Source organism: Micropterus salmoides, unplaced genomic scaffold, assembly GCF_014851395.1.
Source record: "Micropterus salmoides isolate LMB-PRFRI ecotype aquatic unplaced genomic scaffold, ASM1485139v1 Ms_hic_scaffold_5, whole genome shotgun sequence".
NCBI classification, from domain to species: domain Eukaryota; kingdom Metazoa; phylum Chordata; class Actinopteri; order Centrarchiformes; family Centrarchidae; genus Micropterus; species Micropterus salmoides.
The window spans coordinates 12380617-12405706 of NW_024044237.1; the positions used below are offsets into that span (position 1 = coordinate 12380617).

Here is a 25090-nt window from a genome sequence, read left to right on the forward strand (position 1 = left end):
TATAAAAAGGTTTATATAAATAGTTTTTTTCAGTGCTCTGGCTTAGTGCATACATGGTACATAACTATCATACTCACTGTAATTCTATAAATACTCATAACTTGACACAATTTCAGCATGCACTGACTATTACAGGAGGTACAGAAGTACATATAAATTCCTATAGAGTATTATGATTAGCCACATTGAGAACTATGGTACTTTTATTTATGTATTTGTAATCAAGGCCCATCTAGGGATGGGCATAGCAAACTAGCTTAGGCTATAAACGCTGTGGAATGTGGCACTGGTCCATGCCATATACTAAAAATAAACAAGATATTGTATGACTTGTACAATTTCATAAATACTTTGACACATAAGCAAGTACTGATTACAGAAGTAAAAAAGTACGGCCACAGCACATATCTATTCCCATATAGAACAGATTTGCTTTGCGAGCAGACAAAACCTCTTTCCACCATCTCATGCAGTGTGTTCCTGACCTACTCAGCAAAACACTGTATAATTCAACCTATAATACACACGATGCATTACCTAAATTACCTAAAGAATTACTCATCATCAATCTCAGATGAGCTCAGCAGCACAGCTGTTTGGTTGGTTTCCTCTAGTCTTTTCCCTGGAGAACATTAATATTGATGACGCCAGAGGAAGGCTGACCACACTCTCAGTCAGGCTCTCTCTACCGTCTCTCTCTCTCCCCCTCCCTCCCTCTTATACCCACACCCTGGATGCAGGCAGGCACGCAACACACCGGCAGATTCACTCAGCTTCCGCATCGCTCTCCCTTCTCCTCCATCTCTGTGCCTCTATCCCTCCCTACTCTCTCTCTCGCTGCTGGACTTTAGCCCACTGCTGTGTGGACACCGGTAAGAACAAATCGTCTCTCCTTCATCAGTGTGTTCTCAGTTTCTCTGTGTCCGTGTGTCTCTTTGTGGGTCTGTTTTACTGGAGTGAAACAAAGGATTAGGGTGTGGCTGGATGAGCAGAAGCTTGCTACTGATGGCAGCTGTGAAATGACGTGAAAGAGGGATGTTGAGCATGGTGTTGATGGTACAAATGTTTGATATAATTAGGTTTGCTGGTAAACTGAAAAGGGTGAGATTGTGACTGCTGCTGTTAATATAAAGACCTGGCAGGGCTAGTGTGGCTTGTGTCAAGGAAACCGAAATATCTAAAATTCTGGCCATGTGCCCAGCATATATATTTCTATGTTAAACTGATTTTGTAAGGCCCCATTTGAATTCAGACAAGTGAGAATAATATTACAGTAGCTTTGTTTGAAAATGACTGGCTGCAGACTGTTGGGCTTGTCACAGCAATCTCTGATAGAGCAGTGGGTCAAACAGGCATGACTGGGCCAGACAGATTAGTCAGACCTCAGGCTAGATCAGGTATATGACTGCAGTGGAGCCTGTGGAGCATTGCCTAGATCCACGAGGCTGCAGGGGTTGATGCAGAGAGAGAAAGAGAGAGAGAGAAAGAGAGGATGCGTAGGAAGAGAACAAAGACCTCAGCCTAGGAGAGGGAAAAGCAGAGACAAAGGGAAGGACAGAAAGCTAGGTAAAAATAGGCACATTTGAGCTACAGAGGCATTTTGGAAAGGAGAATATCAAGACAGAGCATGTGTGGGAGGCAGCCACCACTCCCAGGCACACAGACGTGTCTGAGCCGCACATCGTAGCCACTCCCTTTATGTGCAGTCTGTCACAAAGATTTGAAATGTCAGGCAAAGCCATCAAGATTTTTGACAGCTCTTGTGATGACATATCAGACATTGCTCCTATACTATAGAATATATTTTAAGATCTATTATGTTGTGCTGCATTGTCAATGTGATGGCTGACAGGAAAGGTCAAACCCGTGTGCTCAGGTGATTTTCTCTTCTTTCACAGCCAAAATGTCCGACAAGCCTGACATGACTGAGATCGCTCGTTTTGACAAGACAAAGCTGAAGAAGACAGAGACAAAAGAAAAAAACCCTCTGCCCACCAAAGAGAGTGAGTGTCCCTTGCATCTATGTGTTTCTGAACAGCCTCGATCCCCTCTGTCAGTAGATACTCATCACTTCCCATGCTGTCAAAAGACTACCTGCTCAGCGAGCAGAGCTGCAAAAAAACATATTGCTGCAACATCAGCACATCATTGATATACAGCAAATCAGAAAGCACCATCCTCTAATGTACTCACTAAACACACACCTGCCAACCTAAACTATCTTCTTCTTTTCCAGCCATTGAGCAAGAGAGGAAAGGCGATGCCACACCTTGACTTCTGAGCACATGAAGAAAAGAAGCTGAGATGCCACAGCAAAAAGCACTTTCTTTTGATTATCACAGTATTTTAATCTCTTACTTTGTCTTCAGAAAAGGGTGCTCTTGAGCTCCCTGGGGTGCCATAAGGGTATATGGCGTCCTTACATGGGGGCTCTCTTACCACTTGGGTGGAAATACATTAGCCTGGGTACCTGTCTTGCACTGTTAGCCTATAGCTAACATGTCTCCAATATTGCCAAACTGGGGAGTGGTGTAGTGATGTAGCACAGAGAGATAGGCATCCAGGCTAGCGGGTGGGGGTGGTGGGGCGGGTAGGTGTCCACAAACGTGGGAGCAATCAGAATCTAATCATGTGGGATGTTTTCTTAACAAACTTTTTACTTTTCTTTATGAAATAAATACATAGACGTGGAACCAGTCAGTCCTGTGCATATTGCGGTCTCCTTTATGTCTACATGCAAATTTCAGACTCTAATACAAATCCTCATGAGGCATGGACTGATCATGCACAGCCAATAAATACACAATAAAAATGATTTGTCTGGACTTCTTGCAACTGACCTGTACAGTATATAAGTATTACAGTACATGATTATGTACAAGCCATAGTCTTGATGACTTTTGAACAAACATACATCACTTTAAAATTTCACTAGGTTTTTAAAAAGGTGTAAACAAAGTTCAACAATGCACAAACGGGGGTTATCATTTATTGTACTTTACTCAAAGAATCATTTAGGAATAAGGACAACTAACAGTTTAATACTTCAACAATAATTATAACAATTTACTCTGATGGGCAAATGCTAAACACACAGTCTTATACAGTACAAGTCAAAAGCTTGATGCACTCTCTCATTTAAGTGAATGGGAAGGTATGTCCAAACTTTTGACTGGTACTGTCTGTATAGAGAACTAAACGAACAGATTAATAAATTATACAAAACTGTAAAATAAATGAATTATTTAAACTCAAAGTTGTTTCATCATCCTAGCTTGCTTACATTTTCAAGGTAGCCTGGCTTGTGGGTTTTTATTTGGCATTAGTGCTTAAACGATTAGTTGGTTATTACACAGATAATGAACTGGCAATAACCCTGATAATTGTTTAAGTCATTTTTAAGCAAAAATAAAAGTTTAAACCTTTAGGATTTCACAATTTAAGACCTCACTTTGAGCACTGGGAAATTGTGATGGGTATGTTTCAGTATTTTCTGACATTTTATCAACCAAACGATTAATTTTTGAATAATATGTATAATTGGCAGATTGATGGATAATGAAGTTGATCATTAGCTGCAGCCCTAATTTTCATTATTCAGTGAATATGAATAGCAACATCACAGGAGTGACTTTAAGGCTCCCCAAGGGAAAGAAACACCACTTAGTATAGTAGGACGCCAAGACAGTGATGTGAGTTTCTCTTTTGTTGCTGGAGCTAACAGGAGCTAGCATGCTGGCTGGCAGTTGATGAGCCTGCTAGAGGCTGGAGGAATGTGGTTGGCTGAAAGACGAGGGGGCGGGGACTGCTGACAACCAGTGCTTGAAGTGGGCCGGAACGCCCCGGTACGCAGTACCGGCACCTCGACATTTTACTCTTTCGTGTACCGGGACTTCTCCCAAGCTGCTGGTACTCTCCTCTGCCCTCTCCATATCAGGTTCTCTGGGCGCTACGTGACGCTCACCTGTTCCCGTTCTCATCTGCCCGCTAATTTCTGTCGGCGGAGAGAGACGAGGGAGAAGAGAAGCTCTGGTGTCTTCCAAGCAGCCGTGTGCTGAATGTAGTTCATCAGTGTCACTTGTCGTGAACTGACCAATCACAGCCTGGATGGGGCTGGACATTTAAAAGTGTTGACAGATAGGCTAGGTGTCATTTACACTGGGGACGCTGAATGTCTCCATCACTTTTTGAAAGCTTTTGTTAAAAATGTTCTGAAAAACAGCTTGCTACAAGAAATGTCAAATAACAAATGAAACAATGCACAATAGGAAAACATGCAATGCAACTGAAATATAGAAGAAACAAATGTGCAAGCTGATTACTGCATTATATTCCATTATGAATTGTCACCTGTCACCTTAATTTTGTTTCCCTTCATATAAATAAAGACATTTCCTCCATAAATTGGTGCAGAAAATGTGTTCAGAATGCAGGAAATTAAATGGTTAATAAGCTAAAAATACCAGAAATAAAGATAGAGCCTAAATGTCTGGAAACTGGGCATTTTGAATAAAAAAAAAATCTTTAACAAAATTTAAGAATGCTAAAATAACCTTTCAAAACAATGATTTGAGATTCAACAATATTTTGAATTATTTCAGTATTTATTGTCCGCATTCACAATTAGATATTATCTTTATGCACCCCATCATTTATTTATTAGGCCTACTGTTCATTGTGAATCCTATAAACAGCAGCCTAGTCTTTTACAGTCCAAAGCTCTTGACCTGACTGCTGTCGCTGGCTGGCGTCAGCAGTCCTGCCACCCTTCCTTGGCCTGTCAAGCCCGTCACCTCTTGAGCCTTTATTGCTCCATTTCTCTCACCTCGCGCTGCCATAAATCTCCCGTCAGCGCTCCCAGGAGGGCCTAATGTGCCTGAAATGTCTGTTCGAACAATTCAATTAACGCGCATTTTGACTTTATGTTATTCTAAGCATAGTGTAATGCAAAGGTCCCGGCCCTGCCGTTTCCTCTCCTGTAAATTATGGTTGTGCTGGAATAAACATCATCCCAACCTGCATAAAAAATAAATCCATAATGAAGTAAGGAGCACTTGAATGAACCCTTTCCTTTACATAAATATGTATCAAATAATCAGCCTATAGTTGGCAGGTGTGTCAGGTATTTTCCATTTAAGATTATTATTTTCCATTTGAGATTATTAATAATAAATAAATATAGGCATTTTCTTTTAATAGGGCTAACACTCAACAGCCCATTTGTCTATGAGAGTTTCGATGTTTAGGAGACATCTAGCACCCATGCTGAAACACGCCCAGCTGGATAGCTTACTATTGTTTGCAGGTTATTAACCCATTAAATTCGCTAAACGAGCCTTCCATTAAGGGTAAATTATGAAGCCTCCCAGATTGATTTTTAATCGCTATGTATTATTCCCCAACCAGGTGTTGAGAGGCTCCAGGTTTCAGTCATATTGCAGAATGATTGTTGGGCGATATCTAATTAGTAGGGATTATCCTCACCTACTTCTCCGCTTTTGTGTGGAGGACCTCGCCCAGCCGTCCGCCTATTGTCCGCCGCGCTGAGTGAATTGTTGGTTTAAGGGATTTTGAGTGGCTTAAAGGGGATTTGACATGTGTAAGCGATTTAATTTTAAAAAAACTCTAATGTTAATCACTAACTTGATAACATCTCTCACATCAAATCACAGTATGAGTATGCAATGATAGAAACTGGCGTGATGACTGCTGATGATCGTGGTGATTATTGGAGCTAAATCAAGGACAATAATCAGCAGAATTGAATGTGATGAGACTAAACTGCTGGATAATCCCAGATTTCTATAATGAATGGCCAATATGAATTTAATCTATTTTTCTACTGGTCAAAAGTCTACAAATCAAAACCATACAGAGCAAAAGTATGCCATAAACTAACTCATTAAAGCTGGTATTTGTTTATACTCTTGTAAATTCCAGACTGTTTTCACACCAAGTTGTTTCCCAGGGAAACATCTATTATCCTATTATCAGGAAGATGCCAAAGTTGCCGATGTGTGAGGCAGTATTTACATGACTATATACCATCAGCTCCTGAAAGACTTTATGGCTTTGTGGTCACTGTCTTTCCCCCTGAGACACTGGTGCCATTTCCCAAATGTTTCCAACTACACATGAAGCCTCACCACGGCATTCAGTGCTGTATTTCCGTAATGTATGACTGTAATTTGGTGTTATGTTTGTGGCCTCTGTGCAGCAGCCAATCCCTCTTCAAGCCCCCTGACAATAATCACTATAATATTCCTATAATAAATGTTATAGCGTGTATGCGTCAAGTAGCCTACTAAGAAGCTTTTTAGTGCGCATATTTTTCACCTAGCATCATTTTCTCAACTTTTCCTTAGCCTATATCTTAATAAACCTGAAATTAAATGATTATATGATTAACATGGGGTTTAATTTGTTATATTTGGCATGTTCACATGGGATGATATAGACTGATTTAACTCGCTGGATATGCGTCAGTTCGTGGGAAAAGTGCATAAGTGCGTTAAAGCCTGGGAAAAACAGGTGAATGAATGAGGGGGCTGTTTCCCTGTCTGTGTCACTTCTTTGAAGTGCACTTATGCACCGAAGGCTCCTGTTTGTCTATAGGACGCGGCAATCACTGTCGTCGTTGACGCATTTTCACAGTGAACCGTTACCTGCAGGACAAATCTGTCAATCAAAGGGGCATGACCATATAAATATCATCAGCGTGGAGTCTGGTTACAGCTTCAGTAGCCTCCTTCTCTCTTGGTACCCACATCTGGGATACGAACAAACAAGGCCTGCGTTTTGAATACAGCTGCTATGGGACCTTTGAATCTTCTAGCCGTGGTTCTGTGCATGTGCTGTCATGTTCAGATTGTATTCGCTTGGTATGTCGCATAATTTTAGAGAAATTAATTTAAAAATGCTACTGTGATGTGTGTTTGCTAGTGGTGTATAGACATGGGACTAAAGTGATTCTCTTGTTTTCTCTCTATAGGACGGTGAATAATTTCCTCATGACTGGACCAAAGGTAAATAAATTATGCCTTTATCTGGGCACCTACTGTGCGTAAAACCTCTTCTGGTGCAACCAAATGAAAACTGATTTTGCACGCATAAATACATTTTCTTATTGGTTAAACGCAATAACGACTAACGTTGCCCTTTTTCTCTCCCAAGGCTTTTCTGACCCATGCCAGCAGTGTGCAAGTGGGCGCACAAAGCGGAATACAAGAGTGTAAACACCAGTTCGAGTGGGACAGGTGGAACTGCCCAGAGAACATGCTCCAATTATCCACACACAACGGCCTTCGAAGTGGTAAGAAATTTGTATCCGCATGTTATCATATTCATGACATGCAGCAGTGGGGTGGGTGGTACATTTCCAGCAAACTTTGCTGAAGTAAGTTAATCCTTCAAGGCAGAGGCGGTGCTGAAGCTGTTTGTGCTCTCACACCTTTATGCACGGGTTATCTGCCTTTTACGCACACTGTTTTAGCGCAGCCACTGCGCATTTGTGCTGCCAACTTGGATTTCAAAGAGTAACATTGCGGTTTGCTTTCTTTGTCGCGTATTGCAGCCACAAAGGAGACGTCTTTTGTCCATGCCATCAGCGCGGCCGGGGTGATGTACACGCTCACCAGGAACTGTAGTATGGGAGACTTTGACAACTGCGGCTGCGATGACTCCAGGATTGGACAGACAGGTACATTTGTATTTTTGTGTGTGATTTATTTACTATTAGATTACTTGACTTGAGATGGGCCGTTTATTCTTACAATTGAATAACAATACGCATTTTGAATCTCCAGGTGGTAGAGGATGGATTTGGGGTGGCTGCAGTGATAATGTGGCGTTTGGAGAGACGATCTCCAAACAGTTTGTGGACGCGCTTGAAGGTGGGCACGATTCGCGCGCAGCAGTCAACTTACATAACAACGAGGCAGGCCGACTGGTAAGATATACTTTTAATGGATTCAGTCAAATTTGTTTTTTTATGGTCTACGTTCCCAAAATACAGACATTTATTAATAACCCAGGTCAGGGGAGGAAATTATGTATTTTGGAGTTCAGAATAATTTAGTCTTTTGACAGTGGCATTGACCTATGTCTTCAAATAAAAAAATGTGTGCAGGTTAGATAATTAAATTATCCAACTAACACCCTCGCTCTCTTGGCAGGCAATCAAAGCTACTATGAGGAGAGCCTGTAAGTGTCACGGGGTGTCTGGAAGCTGCACCATCCAAACCTGCTGGATGCAGCTGGCTGACTTCAGAGAAGTGGGCAACTACCTGAAGATGAAGCACGAGCATGCAAAGAAACTGGAGATGGACAAGAAGCCTGTGAGGGCTGGGAACAGCGCAGACAACCGAGGAGCCATCGCGCACGCTCTACGGAGCATCGCCCCTACAGAGCTGATTTACCTGGAGGATTCCCCGGATTACTGCGTCAAGAACCACAGCCTGGGATTTCAGGGCACAGAGGGGCGGGAGTGTCTGAAGGGTGACAAGAACATGTCCCAGTGGGAGAAAAAGAGCTGCCGCAGGCTGTGCTATGAATGCGGCCTCAGAGTGGTGGAGAAGCGCATAGAGGTTGTCAGCAGCTGCAACTGCAAATTTCACTGGTGCTGTACCGTCAAGTGTGACAAATGCACGCAAGTTGTTACTAAATATTACTGTGCACGTAAAGAAGGCGGGAGAAAACCACACAACAAAACGAAGCACAAGCACGGTGCGCGCCGGCACTGATTGTCATTTGTTGCACAGACTATTGAGTCAGTTCGCTCATTTTTATTTCATTATATTCAGCATTATGGACATTATGGCCCAAGCATTATTCTGTATTAAAAGAATATTATTTTCATTTTGAAATAACCCATCACCTAAAACATTTTAATGCACTTTATTTTATTGATTTGATTCGATTCTGTATATGAATCAAAATTATGAGGATTATGACTCTCCGCGCATGCTCAGTCGTTTATGCTGTTGTTTAGGTCGGATACGTCTTCTGGGAAGCCTGAAAATGGTCTAAAATGTAGCCTGTATATATTTTACATTGCCAATGGTACCTAATAAATATTTTTCTACAATATGCATGACTCATTCTAATTTGTAAGTGGCAAAATTCTTCATGTTATTTGTATATTGGTGCCTAGCTGGTGTCACACAGACTTGGGGAAGAAAATAAACTGTGGCCTAATGCCATCCTTTGAAGTGCGCATATAGGCGTTTCCTGAACCCGTCCCCCAATCAGCTTTCTCGACCCCGGCGACAAAGAACAAGAGTTCCGTTTGTTCTTCATTCAAATAAAGAGAAAGTTGCAGCGTAAGGATCAAAATAACCTCTACGCGGAGGGCTGAGGGTGTAGATGGAAATGGTGCCTTCATTATTTTGGCTCCTGCCTCTTTTATACAAAATGTGTCCGGGACATGCTTGGTAAGAGACTTTCTATACTGTTTGCCTCTGTCGTTCCAATGTGTGTAGATTTTTAGATAAACTGATGTCATCCTTTATCCTCCTTCTTTTTCTCAGGGTGGCAAGTAACTTTCTTATGACGGGACCCAAGGTAAATTTTAAATACTTCATTGCTGGGTTATCCCTGACAAGTTAAGGATAACATTTCAAAATGTGAATCAGGCCCCCAAATAACATGACATTGCCTCTCCTGCAGGCCTATCTCACCTATGCAAGAAGCGTGCAGGTGGGCGCACAGAGTGGGATAGAGGAGTGCAAACACCAGTTTGCGTGGGACAGATGGGACTGTCCCGACAGCGCAACCCAGCTCAGAGGACTAAGACGTGGTAGGTTGGGACTGTAAACACTTTTTTAAAGCTGTTATAATTAAAAAATGTTTGAAATGTTTTTGCCTTATATGCCATATAAAACATGATTCCCCACGTCCTTTCATTGACAGCCACCAGAGAGACTTCCTTCGTCCACGCCATCAGTGCAGCTGGGGTCATGTACACTCTGACCAGGAACTGCAGTCTGGGAGACCTCGACAACTGTGGCTGTGATGTCTCTAAGAACGGAAAAATTGGTGAGGCTCCCAGCAAAAAAAAAACAACAACAACAAAAAACACCACATATTACTCAAGAGTATCTAACATGTTTGTGGCCTGCTGTACACATAAAACTTGCCTGCGTTTGATCTCTGAGAATTTAAAGTTATATGTTATTTCTTTAGATGGATAAAGCAGGCGATCTGAGTTATATTTTGTGTGCAGGCGGTCGTGGCTGGTTGTGGGGTGGCTGTAGTGACAACCTGGATTTCGGAGAGAATATTTCAAAACAGTACGTGGATGCACAGGAGACTGGTCAGGACTCCAGGGCTGCTGTCAACCTGCACAACAACGCGGCAGGGCGGCTGGTCAGTTACTTTCACACCACAAGCATTCATTTGACATTACAGGTTTAGGTCGTTGGCAGTGATTAACTCCCCCTGGTTTCCAACAGGCTGTGAGGGCAACAATGAAGCGCATCTGTAGGTGTCATGGCATGTCTGAGAGCTGCAGCGTCAAGACCTGCTGGACACAGCTGTCAGATTTCAGAGAAATCGGCAACTACTTGAAGATCAAGCACGGCCAAGCCCAGAAGCTGGACACTGACAAAAAGCGCATGCGGGCTGGAAACAGCGCGGACAACCGAGGTGCCATAGTGGACGCGTTCGGCAGCATCGCCCAGACAGAGCTCATCTACCTGGAGGACTCCCCGGACTACTGCAGGAAAAACGCCAGTTTGGGGCTGTATGGCACCGAGGGCCGGGAGTGTGTGCAGCACGGAGAGGGATTAACCCAGTGGGAGAGGCGCAGCTGCCGCAGGCTGTGCCATGAATGTGGCCTGAGGGTGGAGGAGAGGCGCACGGAGGTAGTGAGCAGCTGCAACTGCAAATTCCACTGGTGCTGCACGGTGAACTGCGAAGACTGCTCTCAGGTTATAGTCAAACATGTGTGCGCCCGGAGGGAAGGTGCTGATGACAACGGTTTTAGACGGAGACACCGCGGACCCAAATAACAAAATAAATTATATGGATCCGTTTGTCTGTCTCACTGTTAAAGGACCAATATGAAGATTTTAAATGTCTATATGCACTTTTCATTTCTTTTTGTATAAATACTTGACTGTCTTATTTATGAATATTGTGTTTTATTAAAATAAAGACTTTAGAATGACACGTTTCTTTCATTTGATTAGGTTATTTTACTTAATAAATCCGAGGGTCACTGTTTTTTTTTTACAACAGGGCACTCAAGTGTCTATTAGAATAAGAATGGTCTCAATGCATTTGGCAGAGGATTACATGGATAACATGGTGCAGTTCCCACCTAACCAAGGTGTTGATCCAGCGTTGATCCACTATCACTTTGATGTCAACGTGTATTGATTTCAGTCAAAGAGCAGCGAGGCTTTGAAAGACAAATTAGGGAGGCATTTCCACCGCTAAATCAGGTATTTGGCCTGATAATCCGGGACACATTAGTCTTTGCCACGTCCCACAGGCAATGCAAATGTATCACAATACATCAAAGAGCATGAGGGGAAACGCTCGACAGACTGCAACAGACATTGGGGCCCAGATATTACAACGCAGCAAGGAGAAAGTTATAAATAAGCGTGACTTACATTCCCCCCTGAATGCCAGTTACTTTGTAATCTCATAATTTGCAAGTAATTAGGTCCAAGAGGAGCCCGGTCTCCGCCCACAGGCCTATCTGTGTCTTTAGAGCCATTCATTTGCCCCCCCCACACACACACCCTCTACCCCCTGTATCTCCAAAAATCTTCCTCTCAGCTTGAAGTGCCAATTGCCTCAGCCAAATGAGTGATGGCATGGATATTACCTTCATGAGGGGGTCCATGCCTGGGGGAGAGGGGGAGGGAGTCTAACAGAAAGGGGTCTGGTTAAAAGGCTGTTACAGACCAGTTACTGTAGAAGCAGCATGGATTAGGATGTCATTACAGTATACAGTAAGCTTTGAAGCATAAACCAAAAGTCCAAAAGCACGCCTGGGTCTGGCCCCACTAAGCTACATAGCGGAGATGGTGACCCCATATGAGCCAGTTTTCATGCAGCCTTGGACCCTCAGGTGGGGTCCTCACGTCCATTCCAAAGTCTTATAGGCCTAAATCTAAATGTGGTTGTGCTTTTGCTATCACAGCCCCTCTGCTTTGGAAATATCAGTGACTTCTTTCAAATCACTTAAAACCTATTTTTATATACACATGCTTTAATGTGATGTTTATTCTTTTTATTTATTTACATGTTTATTGTTTTTTATCTCTTGTCCTCAACTTTCATCATCATTAGCATCTTTTGTCCCCTTGTTTAATTTGACCATAATTTTGTCTAGCTTTTGTTGGCTTTCTGGTATATTGACTTCTGTGTATCCTGCTTTTGCTTTTTATGTCCGACAAAGCACTTTCTAAACTCTGTTTTTAATGGTGCTGTACAAATACACTACTACTTTACAGCTTTAAAAACTCTGGCAACATTATAGTCAAAGGAGCTCACTTAGTCCATTTCAGCAAATACTACTTGTTATTTAAAATCTGACATATTAGCTCACGGGCAGTGAAAAATACCAGAGCTGCATCAGAAACACTTAACACTCAACATGCACGAACAGTAGGAAATGTCCTACAAGAAAGGACAGAAAAGCTGAGAAACTACCACAAAGAGTGACACTGCTTTCAGAGGGCAAAATGCTCCCTCCCATCCTTCCCATTTGTCCGTTTGCTCCTGGGGATGTCCTGTATTTCCCATGCTGTCCTGCTGTGTGTTAATGAAGGTTTCACCCCACTGGAGGCCCTCCTTGATCTGCCCCTTACCTCTGCTCTCCGCTGAGTACATTAAGGGGCAGGTTCCATATTGGTCCCATATGATGCTGTTGCTTGGCTTGCGTCTTGGTTGCGCTAAGTGGGAGAGGGTCGGTTATTTATCCTGCAGCAGTTTTGAGAAATTAACATTTATCAAATATTTTGGATTTAACAATTATCTTACGCTGATTTAAAATTTGTTGCATCTCCTGTTGTATAATTATACTGTATTAAATGCCTCCTCCACAGTCCAAAATGGAGGGGGGAGGGGGGGGGGGGCTCCCACAAGGACCCCCCAGGAGGACTCATGTATTCACCCACACATGCCTGGGGGTCTAGGGGAGATCTGAGTGTGACTGAGTATCCCTTCTCTCTGCTGCCCTCCTCTCTCACCTGGGTGTGAGATACTGAGAGGCCGGACACAGGACAGGCTGCGGCTGGGATACAAGATTTGACATGGCCCCAAACAATTCCACATTGTGAATTAGAATAAAAAGCACGAACCCAATATGACTCAAAATAAACATTTCTCAGCAGCAGTAGTAGTAGTTTAAGTGTATCTTCTCATTAGGATTGAGCAACAGTCTATTTAGATCTAACCATATAAAAAGTGCTTAAGAAATCTGCCTTTCACATTAAGATCCTGCTGTTCATTTAAAAAAAAGCAGACACATAAGTTAGAACCAACTAAAATGACAACTATTGTGCATAGCGACAGGCCTGTGGTAGCGTAGGAGTCTGAAAGGAAATGAAGAGCCCTCTATGTTTAGACATACTCTGCAGTGTGCGCATGCATGAGCTAATATTATTTGTCCTTTATGACCTCTGAAAGACTCTACTTCAGTCTTCCACACATAGGTAGGTGAGAAGATGACACACCACAAATATGCTTATTTGGTAAGTCCAAGCTTACATTCTAAAAAGGTAGGTGGAGGACATCGAGAGCTGTAGTTTTGTGAATCCACCGCGAAAACGGAAAAGTCCTGCTTTTCGGTGGACTTACGAGCATGAGTTTAACCAGTGTTCCTTCTAAAGTGGAGGTGATGGGATGGAATCCCCAAAGTCTAGCGGAGTACATGAGGAGGGTGAGTATCAAAAGAATAAACGTACATACATCTTATGTAACAGTCAAGTATTGTAGATCCTTTTTTTTGTTAATTAGTTAATTTAAATGACATGTGGCATGTTAAAACGTTATATCTTAAAAAGGGACTGTACAATATGAAACTAATTACAACATAATACATATGGAGTGAGCACTATTAGCAACAGCTCAATATTTACCCAGTTAGAGTATATTTTTTGCATTTTCAATATTTGTTGTCTAACATTTTACTTGGTCCCCAATTTGATTCAGTGCCTGCTCTAAAAGTGTGTGTCATCCTCTCAGCTCAAGTTTTTAGGCTGTGACAAAGTAGTGACAAAGGGCAGCATAACTGGAGAACAGTTCATGGTAAGCATATCTAAATTTCTGGGAGGTGTTCACACTTACCTCCATAAGTGTTGGGATGGTAAGGCAAATTCCTTTGTTTTTGTTGTTCACTGAAGACATTTGCGTTTAAGATCAAAAGATGAGTATGAGACAAGAGTTCAGAATTTCAGCTTTCATTTCCTGGTATTCACATCTAGATGTGTTAAACAACTAAGGACATATCACCGTTTGTATTAGACCACAGGTGAACAAAAGTAATGGAACAAATAATCTTAAAGTAAAGAACATTTAATATTTGCTTGCAGTAACTGCCTCAAGCCTGCGACCCATCGACATCACCAAACTGTTGAATTCTTCATTTGTGATACTATTCCAGGCTTTTACCGCAGCTTCTTTCACTTCTTGTTTGTTTCGGTTTCCCTTCAGTCTCCTCTTAAGAAGATGAAATGCATTCTCTACTGGGTTCAGGTCAGGTGATTGACTTGGCCAGTCTAAAACCTTCCACCTTTTCCCCCCTGATGAAGTCCTTTGTTTTGTTGGCAGTGTGCTTTGGCTCATTGTCCTGCTGCATGATAAACTTCCTCCCGATTAGTTTCAATGCATTTCTCCGTAAACTGGCAGACAAAATGTTTCTGTCCACTTCTGAACTCATTCTGCTGCTACCATAATCAGTTAGATCATCACTAAATAATAATGAACCTGTTCCAGAAGCAGCCATGCACGCCCAAGCCATGACATTACCTCCATCAGGCTTCACAGATGAGCTTGTACGCTTCGGATCATAAGCAGTTCCTTTCTTTCTCCACACTTTGGCCTTTCCATCACTTTGGTGAAGATTCATCTTGGTCTCATCAGTCCATAAGATTGTGTTGCAGAACTTTTGCGGCTCATCTCTGTACTTCTTTGCAAATTTCAATCTGGCCTTCCGATTCTTCCTGCTGATGAGTGGTTTGCATCTTGTGGTGTGGCCTCTATATTTCTGTTGAGTCTTCTTTGAACAGTGGATTGTGATACCTTCACCCCTGCACTGTGGAGGTCGTTGGTGATGTCACTTCCTGATGTTTTGGGGTTTTCTTCACAGCTCTCACGATATTTCTGTCATCAACTACTGTTTTTTTTCCTTGGTCTGTTGGACGTCTGTTGCTCAGCACACCAGTAGTTTCTCTCTTTTTCAGGACATTCCAAATTGTTGTGCTTGATTTGCCCAATGTTTGTCCAATGGCTCTGGTCGATTTTCCATCTTTTCTCAGCTTGACAATGGCTTGCTTTTCTCCCATAGACATAGACTCTCTAATCTTCATGTTGGTTTCTCCTCTTTAACAGGAAATGCAGTCTTTATAGGTTTGAACCAAGGATGAAAACTTAGACTAGTCATGCGGAGCTATTTAATGTTTGGACAATCAACCTAAAAGGCAACACCTGGGCTACAAGAAACATCTGTCAGTCACATGTTCCAATAGTTTTGCTCACTTGAAAAATGGGTGGGTTCAAACAAAGGGTGGTATGTCCTGAGTTGTTTAACACATCTAGATGTGAATACCAACTCTTGTCTCATACTCATCTTTTGATCTTAAACCCAAATGTCTTCAGTGAACAATAAAAACAAAGGAATTTGCCTTACTGTTCCAATACTTTTGGAGAGGATTGTGTTTACTCACTCACTCACTCACTTTATTCTGAAATAAATAATACATTTATTTTCTATTTTTCATTAATATTCAAACCTACATCATCCAGAAAATGACTGAGTGTGACCTCCAAGTGTTCCCCAGCCTTTATGTCACGTGAGTCTGACAGAAAATATATTTATTTCATTGACACCGAACATTTTTCCAACCAAAAATATTGATAAACAATCCAATCAACCACTGTCTGTCAAACCATTAAAGGTTCACTGTGGCCATGCGCCTTTAACAAAATACAAGAAGTTATTCCTTGTTCTCTGACATCACATAATCTGGCTGTAGCAGCTAGTGGTAGTTCAAAAGTAGCCATGCAGACTAGAAATGCAATATTGAATATATCGGTAATATGTTGCTAATGTTTTGGTCTTGTATCTTTACAGAATAATTGCCAAGATCCAAAGTGATATCAACGAGGGGGAGCAGAAGAGGGCCTTTGGTCATAAGTAAGGAAACAGGTTATATTTTACAACTTCTACTGAATGTGTAACTGTAACTCAACAACAATGCATCATTTTTATATTTATTTGTTTTTATGCAGATCAAAGGCACAAAAGTATCCAAAACAAGGTAAAGAACACTAGGGTTCAGCTACCACACTGATAACAGCCATCTTTCATCAGGCCTGATCGTTTTTACGGTTTATATTCCTGCAGAATCTGTACAGAAGGAAGAAATCTGGGACTCGGGTGAATTTGTAAGTAAAAGTCTATTTCTTTTTTTGATGATAAAAACATCTGAGTCTAAATAAATTATTATTAATTGATGATGCCACTTAGCATGTAACAGAGGGAATAGTTCACAATACTGTAATTCGGTGATCTGAGTTGCACGCATGCTCACTACTTGCGTCACGTGTCCGGGCTGTGGTCAGGACAACGAAAGTGATCTTGACTATGAGGGTCCACACCAGCAGGAAGAGGAAGACGGCTACATCTGTGCACTGACTGAGCAACAAGATAGTGACGGGACCAGTGAAGATGACTACACGATGCCTTCTTCTGCAGACGCGGCGAAGCCACCTCGACACCTGGGAGTGTCCGAACCTCAGGACGGTCACCACAGAGGTAACAGAGAGCAATCCATATGACACTGCTGCACATAAAGACATGCAATCATGTGTGGAAAACAGTGTCAGTGTTATCGGCTGTGTGTGTGTGTGTGTGTGTGTGTGTGTGTGTGTGTGTGTGTGTGTGTGTGTGTGTGTGTGTGTGTAGATCCTGTTCATTATCCGTCCCCTGCTGAAAGGACCTTAAAACCTCCAATTCCTTGTCCAAGAATGAACAGTCCCGCTCAGAGACCCTTCAAAGCACCAGGTGCTCCACATTTAACGATTCCACAGCCACCAAATTTGATTGATGATGATGATGATGATGATGATGATGATGATGATGATGATCTACTTATGTAAAACGTGTTTTCTCGTTTCTAACACCAGCCAGCCATCCCAATCTGCACATTGACAGGAGCAAAAAGCCTGGGCAATCTGGGCCATCCCAGAAAGACCTTACAAAATCAAGTATGTGCTGCTTATTATGTAGTGTTTGTAACAGCATGAATAGCAAAATGTCATAATCTGATCACAATATTACACATTTCTATTTCACACTGTCCGTTATGGCCACAAGAGGGCAGTGCTGTCGAGGCTCTTGGCTCACCCACTGGCATCATGTCTCAACCAAGGACCCAACATGTGTCCAACAGGTAGGCCAACCTGAACAATGCACTTTTTACTGTGTTTTTTTCCCCCAGTGATGTTCCATTTCATCTCTCCCCTCTCAGACCAAGTAAACCCATCCCAGCTCCTCCGGCGCCAACACAACCTTCCAAGGTTCACATTCCAATACCACAACCAAGAAAGGTAAGAATCAAAAGCAGACTCACAATCAAGCCATGATTTCCACATATACTGTGCTGACAGCAGAACACATGCGATATTAAGGGTGAGCTTTTCTCTGCAATTACACACTTTGAGTAATTTATATGGGGAAACAGCAGATGGCAGTGTTGTAAAAACAACATAATGGTAGGGACCGCCATGTCTGTGATGACAACTCAAAAGAATACTAAGTTTGGGTAATTGGAAATAAGTGTGTTATACTTGTTGTACAACAGCAATATTAAACAGTAAAGCACATTGTCATTGCAAAAGAGAAAAAACTCATTTATTATTCCTTACTATGACTGTTTTATAATAGCGCATCCAGGGTTTGGATCCCAGCTGGTATGGAGCAAAGGTGACCAGGCATCAAGCTGAAGTTGCTCTCAGAGAGGTGAACAAGGTCAGGTGCTGCCTCTCACAGTCCTTCTGGAGCACACACACACACACACACACACACACACACACCTGAAATTTCACAGGATTTTATTTCTAATATGTTAGTGGATTTGTCCACATTTTTGTCTTAAGGATGGGGCGTTTGTGGTGAGGGACAGCTCCCATGGCTCAGTTGAGCAGCCCTACACCCTGATGCTGCTGAAACAAGGCAAGGTTTACAACATTAAGATCCGTAACCAAGGCAACTCCTACTCCCTCGGCACCAGCCTCAACAACAAGGTAAACTGAAAGTGATTATACCACTACCTACAATGTTAAAACCAGAAGGAAAAAGTTGGCCTGTGCTCATAAAAGTAATCTGAAAAGTTCACATCTTGTGGCACGCCTCAGGGAGTGTTTGATGCAGACTTCTGCTGCGCTGCATCATTAGGTCCCTGTCATCTTTTTTTGTGTGCGCGTGCTGTGCTATAGAGTTTCCCTGGGGTGAAGGAGATGATTACCCATCACACACACACCCCACTGCGGCTCATTGATGCCACAGACCAGAGCTCTGAAGCACAGTCCCAGTGTTGCCTGCTGCACCCTGTGGGACTCTGACCAGCGCCGGCACCAACCTTAATGTGGGTGTTTGCGTCTGTCTCTGTGATTCTGTATGCTAATTTGTGCACATGAATACATGTGGCTTCTTAAGAAACCTTTTAGGAACATCCTAACAAATGTCGCAACTTGTACAACCACAAAAGGTCATCGTTATGTAATTCCTCTTTCCCGTAATCTCTCTTGTATTTTTTTTGTGAACAGTGGGAGAGAAAAGGAATGATTTTTACATGGCTGATGGCTTGTATATTTAATTAAACTATGTTTTCCAGTCACACAGCATTACCTCTGTTCGTCACGCCTCAAGTTTCAGGACAAGCTGGGGGCCGCTGCTCCAGTGCCTCTTGGACTTTCAGAAACGCCAGCTTGTCAGGGTGGCCAACACAAACGATCAGCTCACATTGACTCAGCTGGGTTCGCACTGCAAGCAGAAATCACATAGCTGGTTTCACAACATCCTCGGGTCAACACGGTTCTAAGATGTCCGAAAGTCACATCTGAGAATATGTAAGGTCCCACAACAAGGATGACAGTATTTAACAGGAAACAGCCTGAATGACATATGCTATTTTGTCCTGTTACTGTAAAGCAGTACTGGTATTCACTGTGTAACTGACCCAAACATACATTATTAAAACACAAGTCCATTTCCCTAACACCATAAATGATGTTGGTGATCACTGAGAAACTGTGTTTTATTTGGAGATATCCGAGAGTCAAGTCATCTGCTAATGCTATTCTACACCTTCATTCTAACTAGGTTTTGAATGTCTGAAAAATTGTCAAAATAAAATTCTCACAAAAGTCAACGTGCATACTAAAAAGGGATTTGGACACTATGGTTCCACAATAAAAAGTACAATGAAAACAGAGGAAATATTCACAGCTGGACAAATAACAATTTGAGGACAGGGGCGAGACCACTAAGAATAACTAAATGACAGACTATTAAATATTTGGTAAATGATTTTCTTTTTGGTTTTAGTAGTGTTAAAATTTGAGAATGCTTGAGCATGTCTTTAATCATTTCTTGTTAGTACTACATAGTAAAGTAGGCTCATTTCTTGTCATTGTATGCCAAAACAGGGGACACATCATCAAGTGTCACAGTATCACAAATCCTTCCAATGACTGTGTTTTATTTATATTTCACCTCTAATGTTCGTTTCCAGGTTTTGAACAATTAAAGCAAGCAGACAGTTCTAATCAAGTAAGACAACACAGTTAGCAGATTGCTTTGACTGCCTCTTTGTCCACGACTGTCCCCCCTGGCAAAAAAAAGAAGCAACAACATGATGCCTTGCATCAGATGGCTTGATGGACAAGCATGTGTGTGAAATCCTTCAGTTGCTCGTATCTGCCCATCAGCAGAGTGCAATCTGACAGACATCAAGTAGTATCATGTAACTCTGCACCCCTGACATCTACAAACAAGGCTAAGTTACGCAGCAGTTGGTGTGTAATAATCCACTTTTAGCTATCACCTTTCAGATCTAGTACAACAGTTACATCATGTGCTTTGCATATTTGCAAATCGATCACCAAGGTCATCTTTATGGCACAATTAATGCTTACTGGCATTTTGGGAGGTGTAAAGCGGTAGATGGGGATAGAGAATACATACATGCCAGTTGATTCATGCAGTTAGACAAGGAGTCCAGCCCTTTCAGTATCTGTTCCAGATCAGTGCAGGCAGTTGAGACAGCTTGCTCTGTGCTCTTCTCTGTGTTTTCCATCTGAAAAAATAATTACATAAGTAAACAGGTTTGTCAGCTCTAATTATACACCACACTAAAATCTAACAGATTTGAAAAGCAATTCTGAATGTCGATTTTACATTCCAAGTAAATGATCAACATAACATTAACGCAATAATAATAAGTGCCAGACATGTAAATCTATGTCTATAAAAAAAAACAGAACAGATTCTCTTTTCTTGATTTTGTGATGGCAGAAAAATGTTTTTTTCTTTCCATCAAAGATTTTATTGTTCAATTTAACAGGTTACACAGATCAGAACATTTTAGTACATTCAAAACAAACACAACTTGGAGGCCATGCTAAAAGCAACAAACAATCAAAGACCTGCAGTCTTTACATAACTGAAGGAATCGTGGTTTTTTTAATGCAAAGAAAGCAAAAGCATCAGTCCAAATACCCACTTCCTCTTTTAAAAATATAGTACAGTAGCAACTGCAATTTTAACTTGAACAGAATACAATCGGACTTAAGTGTTGCGGCAGAGGGATCCGGATCATTCTCCCAGCTCTGGCTCCTGTTCTCGGACTCCATAGACAGCAGCTCTGCATCTATGAAAGGCTTCTTCTAGTTTATGCATTGAGGCCCCCAGCTCGGGACTGGTCCGCAGTGCCACCATATCATAAGCCATCCAAGTCAGCTGCACTACAGGTGTCCAGGAAAAAAGGAGGATGAAATTGCAGCTACTTATGAGACACGTTATCACAGCTCCACGTTAAACCTGTTCCATTAAATACATTAAACGAAGCCTGTTCAACACCGTGCCACAATGCAATAAGATAACGACGGAACTCACCTGAAATATTTTCAACGTTTTCTATCATTCTCTCCAAATTCTTGTTCAGCTCCAACACGTCGTCGCTGCTGCTCTGCGGAAGCTCGGATGAATCGGCCATCTGAATTTAAAAAACCGGCACATGGCTTTTATCAGCTGTCGGTCAAGTCACACAGAGACTTCTCCACTAGAAACTAACGTCACCTCCAGCAAGCCGTCCCTCACATTGACTTGTCATGGCAGCAAAGGTAAACGCTAGTTAGCTTACGACGCTAAACGTTAGCGAGGTTAACTTGGAAAAGTTAGCATGGCAGGTAACTTAAGTTAACGGTAGTTAAGTTGGTTTTTGACATTGCCATTTGTCAAAAGGAACAACAGTCTGTACAAATGCTACCCGGAGTTTTAATCAGCAGTGGGGTTAAGAGGTATTATCTCATATAAAAAAGTGCAAAACTTACGATAGAAAGCTTTCCTTCAGTAACATTAATTTAGTTTGAAATCGAAAGATGTCGCGCTCACTAAAAAAAGAGCTGTAGCGCATTTTCAATTTAAAATGGGATGATGTAACTTCCTTTGAAGTGCACATTAATTTTCACACACCCCTATATATTTATTCCAGAAACGGAAAGAATAATTTATGGAATAAATAAATGTATACACTGTGTTGGCATGACTTTTGAACATATTAAAAATTATAATTTGAGGAATCAATACAACTTCTGAATGTGAAATACTGGAAGGCTATTAGCTTGCATATATTAAAGGAAACTGGCTAATTTCCCTACAGTTACAGAGACTACATTTGAATTGGCTAAATGATATCATTACTATATTCCAGATTAAACTCTACAGGCTACTGTCAGGATGCTGTCCATGATGTCAGAAGAAATAATTATTAAAATTCACAAATTGTCTTTTTTCAGCCTGTTAAAATGTGCATAATAATATTTTAAATAATTGCACATGATTGATCTCAGTTAATGTTGGACTAAAAGCTTGAGTTGAAAAGTAATTGAGGGTGAAAAAAACCCCTGGAGGGATTGAACTAGCTGACAGCATGAAAAAAAAACAGAGAAAGCAGGAACAGACTACTTACCTGAAAAAACAACCAATCAAAGAACTAGTGGGCGTTTCCAGGCAAACAGATAAAGCAGGTATGACAGGTGACATCTTGACATAAAGCAAGGGCAAACAGACAAGAAAGTAGTGGGAGAGGAGTAACCTGCAACTTGGAAGCGTAGAGACCATCATTTGGATCAGCTCACGTCCAAATACCTGCAACACCTGGTTTGAATGAGAAAAGGACTTTTGGTGGGCTGACTAAACTGCTGCAAAAAGAGTTTGCCATAGAAAGGACAGACAACCAAAGGCGAAGGGTTAAGAAAAGACTCTTGAGAGGTGAGAAGAAATTTTACAATGTCTTCATTTGAGACCCAGGGCCAGTCTCCTCCTCGGTGTGGCCCGCAGTTCCCCAGCCTCGGCCAGGAGCCCCCTGAGCTCAGTATGTACAGTGACTGCTACTACCCCCCTCCTTCCTTGCCAAGTCCTCAGCGCACCACGCCAACTTCCTACGATCTGAGCGAGTTCTCAACCTCCTCCCCAAACCCTTACCTCTGGTTCAACGGCTCCGGCATCAACACGCCGTCGTACCTGGCTACTACTGGCCCGCCCGGTAATCCCGGCCCTCCCTTTGTCCCTCAGCACTATGGCATGCAGAGGCCTTACCTGGGTCCTGCTGGAGCTGGGGGTCCAGGAGGGGAGCTGAGTTGGTACTCTCTCCCCTCACAAGAAGACCTGATGAAGCTGGTCAGGCCACCTTACTCCTACTCCGCTCTCATCGCCATGGCTATCCACGGAGCACCAGACAGGAGACTGACCTTGAGTCAGATTTACCAGTACGTCGCCGACAATTTCCCGTTCTACAACAAGAGTAAAGCAGGCTGGCAGAATTCCATCAGACACAACCTGTCACTCAATGACTGCTTCAAAAAAGTACCAAGAGATGAGGATGATCCAGGTAAAATTTATGTTTTGTTTGTTTTTGGCTCTGTTTTGAATATATCTAACAGGGAGAGATTTATACGATTAATTAACTTATTTTCCATTTTGTATCGCTTTTTGAATGTTCTGTGGTATGTTCGCGGTGTTTTGCATGTACTAAAGCTAGTTTTCCATTTTCTAATTTCACCAACTCTGTATTCTTGCATGACAGGCAAGGGCAACTACTGGACACTTGACCCAAACTGCGAAAAGATGTTTGACAACGGGAACTTCCGCCGCAAAAGGAAAAGGAAGTCTGATTCCCTCTCCGGTGGTGATGGCGGTTCAGGGGCTCCAGAGTCGGGTGATAGCGAGAGGGACAGCCCCAAAAACAACTCTGCCCTTAACATCTCACCCACAGCGGACAGGATCCCCTCACCTTCATCATCAGGTCCCGCACAGTGTCTGAGCAGCTTCTTATCCGAGATGTCTGGTATGACCACTGGAGCAGCTAATGAGGTGGGAGGTGATGGGTTAAGCAGGCCACTGCAGATCAACGTTCCTTTAGATGGGCCTCATAGATCCACGCAACCTGGAAGCTATAGTAGCTACTCCCCCAACTCAGAGTGGGTACCGCAAGTGCCAGCTCCCCCTGTGCTCTCCTCTTCACCCACCCACTCTTCCCTAGGCTACTCTAGCCCCATCCTCAGCCAGTACAATGGGTCCAGTGGGCATTTCTACCCTACGCTGGGCTCAGCAGGAATCATCTATCACCGTGATGGCACAGAGGTTTAATAAGTTTACCTGTTGGGTCACTTATGTTGTTAGAGTGGTTCTGATGTGAAAGACAGTGCACACACAAACACACACAAGTATATTTGCGCTGACTGAGACAGTTGAGATGACTAAAGCATGTGACAGCAGAGTAAAAATGCTTTGATTCCCACAGGAACAGCTGAGTCAGCCACAGTGGACGACGAAACCGTAGTCTGCCTCACTATCAGATCCTCAGTCAGCTTTTATTCTAAATAAAGCTAGCCCCTATCAGATCTGACTCATTATTAACCGATCCTAGATCTGATCTGCTGACATCAGGCCATTCCACACCACTATCTGTGATTCATTGATGGTATCACACTTACAACGCTCAGACAGCACATTTAGAGGAGTAGTTAAACAAACAAAAGGTAAAATTTAGACTTTGTGTCATGTATTTTGGTTGAACTAAAACTACACAATCTGATATACGTACAATCTTTGATTCTGATACACAAGTGGTAATTGTACTTTGTAAATATGTCAATGTGTTGTGTAATGTTATACATTTATATTATTGGTTTGTTGGTACAGCTGTTATTGTTCAAAATGGATTCCTAATGTATGGTATACGCTTTCTATTTTGTGTTTTTGATATGAATAAAAGGTTTTAGAGTTCTACATTTTCTCCTGTTATTTTTATGAAGAATATTGAATAGTACTCAGGAGCAATAGATTAATTGCTCCCACCCCCTGTCCCCACCCCCCCCACCCAAAAAAAAAAAAAAAAAAAGAAAGCAAGACAATAAGCACTCACTGACAGAAAACAGTCCTGTCAGAAAAGCGATGACCAGTAGAGTAGAACCTGCATGTCTGTGTAACCTGATCTTTGTGTGATGGATAGTTAACTGATTCTCCTAAACGGTGAAAATCCACATTCCCATGCTGCCCCTCTTCGCCACACCAAACACTGAAATCCCTCTCTATCACACCATCTATACACAGATTACTGCTGACTGG

At 42.2% G+C, this 25090-nt stretch overlaps 5 protein-coding genes and 1 long non-coding RNA gene across 6 annotated transcripts; 5 read left to right on the forward strand and 1 right to left on the reverse strand.

The window, feature by feature from the left end:
- Positions 1–714: 714 nt before the first annotated feature.
- tmsb2 (thymosin beta 2) lies at positions 715–2825 on the forward strand. Its single transcript, XM_038698645.1, has 3 exons — positions 715–872; positions 1899–2003; positions 2237–2825. The coding sequence occupies exons 2-3, from the start codon at positions 1904–1906 to the stop codon at positions 2272–2274; spliced, it is 138 nt and encodes a 45-aa protein (XP_038554573.1). The 5' UTR covers positions 715–872; positions 1899–1903; the 3' UTR covers positions 2275–2825.
- Positions 2826–6813: 3988 nt separating this feature from the next.
- LOC119889086 (protein Wnt-8a-like) lies at positions 6814–9029 on the forward strand. Its single transcript, XM_038699947.1, has 6 exons — positions 6814–6881; positions 6992–7025; positions 7174–7312; positions 7574–7699; positions 7806–7948; positions 8175–9029. The coding sequence occupies exons 1-6, from the start codon at positions 6814–6816 to the stop codon at positions 8739–8741; spliced, it is 1077 nt and encodes a 358-aa protein (XP_038555875.1). The 3' UTR covers positions 8742–9029.
- Positions 9030–9369: 340 nt separating this feature from the next.
- On the forward strand, positions 9370–11009 carry LOC119889167 (protein Wnt-8-like). Its single transcript, XM_038700055.1, has 6 exons — positions 9370–9431; positions 9528–9561; positions 9667–9796; positions 9910–10035; positions 10223–10365; positions 10452–11009. Exons 1-6 carry the CDS (start codon positions 9370–9372, stop codon positions 11007–11009), a joined length of 1053 nt encoding a protein of 350 aa, XP_038555983.1.
- A 2650-nt stretch (positions 11010–13659) lies between these two features.
- lcp2b (lymphocyte cytosolic protein 2b) lies at positions 13660–19610 on the forward strand. The gene is made up of 14 exons (XM_038699965.1): positions 13660–13897; positions 14203–14265; positions 15982–16028; positions 16310–16372; positions 16468–16496; positions 16583–16623; positions 16801–16993; positions 17144–17242; positions 17365–17445; positions 17555–17630; positions 17709–17787; positions 18125–18208; positions 18337–18483; positions 18676–19610. Exons 1-14 carry the CDS (start codon positions 13820–13822, stop codon positions 18799–18801), a joined length of 1206 nt encoding a protein of 401 aa, XP_038555893.1. The 5' UTR covers positions 13660–13819; the 3' UTR covers positions 18802–19610.
- LOC119889104 lies at positions 18064–21880 on the reverse strand. The gene is made up of 4 exons (XR_005442002.1): positions 21793–21880; positions 20426–20537; positions 19088–19222; positions 18064–18234 (listed from the first exon to the last, which is right to left on the reverse strand). It is a non-coding gene; the product is annotated as an uncharacterized LOC119889104 (long non-coding RNA).
- Positions 21881–22676: 796 nt separating this feature from the next.
- Positions 22677–24751, forward strand: foxi3b (forkhead box I3b). The gene is made up of 2 exons (XM_038699966.1): positions 22677–23351; positions 23547–24751. Exons 1-2 carry the CDS (start codon positions 22751–22753, stop codon positions 24107–24109), a joined length of 1164 nt encoding a protein of 387 aa, XP_038555894.1. The 5' UTR covers positions 22677–22750; the 3' UTR covers positions 24110–24751.
- The last annotated feature ends 339 nt before the right edge of the window (positions 24752–25090 follow it).

Coding starts and splice junctions, on each gene's coding strand:
- foxi3b (XM_038699966.1), top strand. CDS start 22,751: ATGTCTTCATTTGAGACCCAGGGCCAGTCTCCTCCTCGGTGTGGCCCG. Junction 23,352..23,546: donor AAGAGATGAGGATGATCCAG/GTAAAATTTATG, acceptor CTTGCATGACAG/GCAAGGGCAACTACTGGACA.
- LOC119889167 (XM_038700055.1), top strand. CDS start 9,370: ATGGTGCCTTCATTATTTTGGCTCCTGCCTCTTTTATACAAAATGTGT. Junction 9,432..9,527: donor ATGTGTCCGGGACATGCTTG/GTAAGAGACTTT, acceptor TCTTTTTCTCAG/GGTGGCAAGTAACTTTCTTA. Junction 10,036..10,222: donor CTCTAAGAACGGAAAAATTG/GTGAGGCTCCCA, acceptor TTTTGTGTGCAG/GCGGTCGTGGCTGGTTGTGG.
- tmsb2 (XM_038698645.1), top strand. CDS start 1,904: ATGTCCGACAAGCCTGACATGACTGAGATCGCTCGTTTTGACAAGACA. Junction 2,004..2,236: donor CCCTCTGCCCACCAAAGAGA/GTGAGTGTCCCT, acceptor CTTCTTTTCCAG/CCATTGAGCAAGAGAGGAAA.
- LOC119889086 (XM_038699947.1), top strand. CDS start 6,814: ATGGGACCTTTGAATCTTCTAGCCGTGGTTCTGTGCATGTGCTGTCAT. Junction 7,026..7,173: donor TCCTCATGACTGGACCAAAG/GTAAATAAATTA, acceptor TTCTCTCCCAAG/GCTTTTCTGACCCATGCCAG. Junction 7,313..7,573: donor ACACAACGGCCTTCGAAGTG/GTAAGAAATTTG, acceptor CGCGTATTGCAG/CCACAAAGGAGACGTCTTTT.
- lcp2b (XM_038699965.1), top strand. CDS start 13,820: ATGAGTTTAACCAGTGTTCCTTCTAAAGTGGAGGTGATGGGATGGAAT. Junction 16,497..16,582: donor ACAAAAGTATCCAAAACAAG/GTAAAGAACACT, acceptor ATATTCCTGCAG/AATCTGTACAGAAGGAAGAA. Junction 17,446..17,554: donor GAAAGACCTTACAAAATCAA/GTATGTGCTGCT, acceptor TATGGCCACAAG/AGGGCAGTGCTGTCGAGGCT.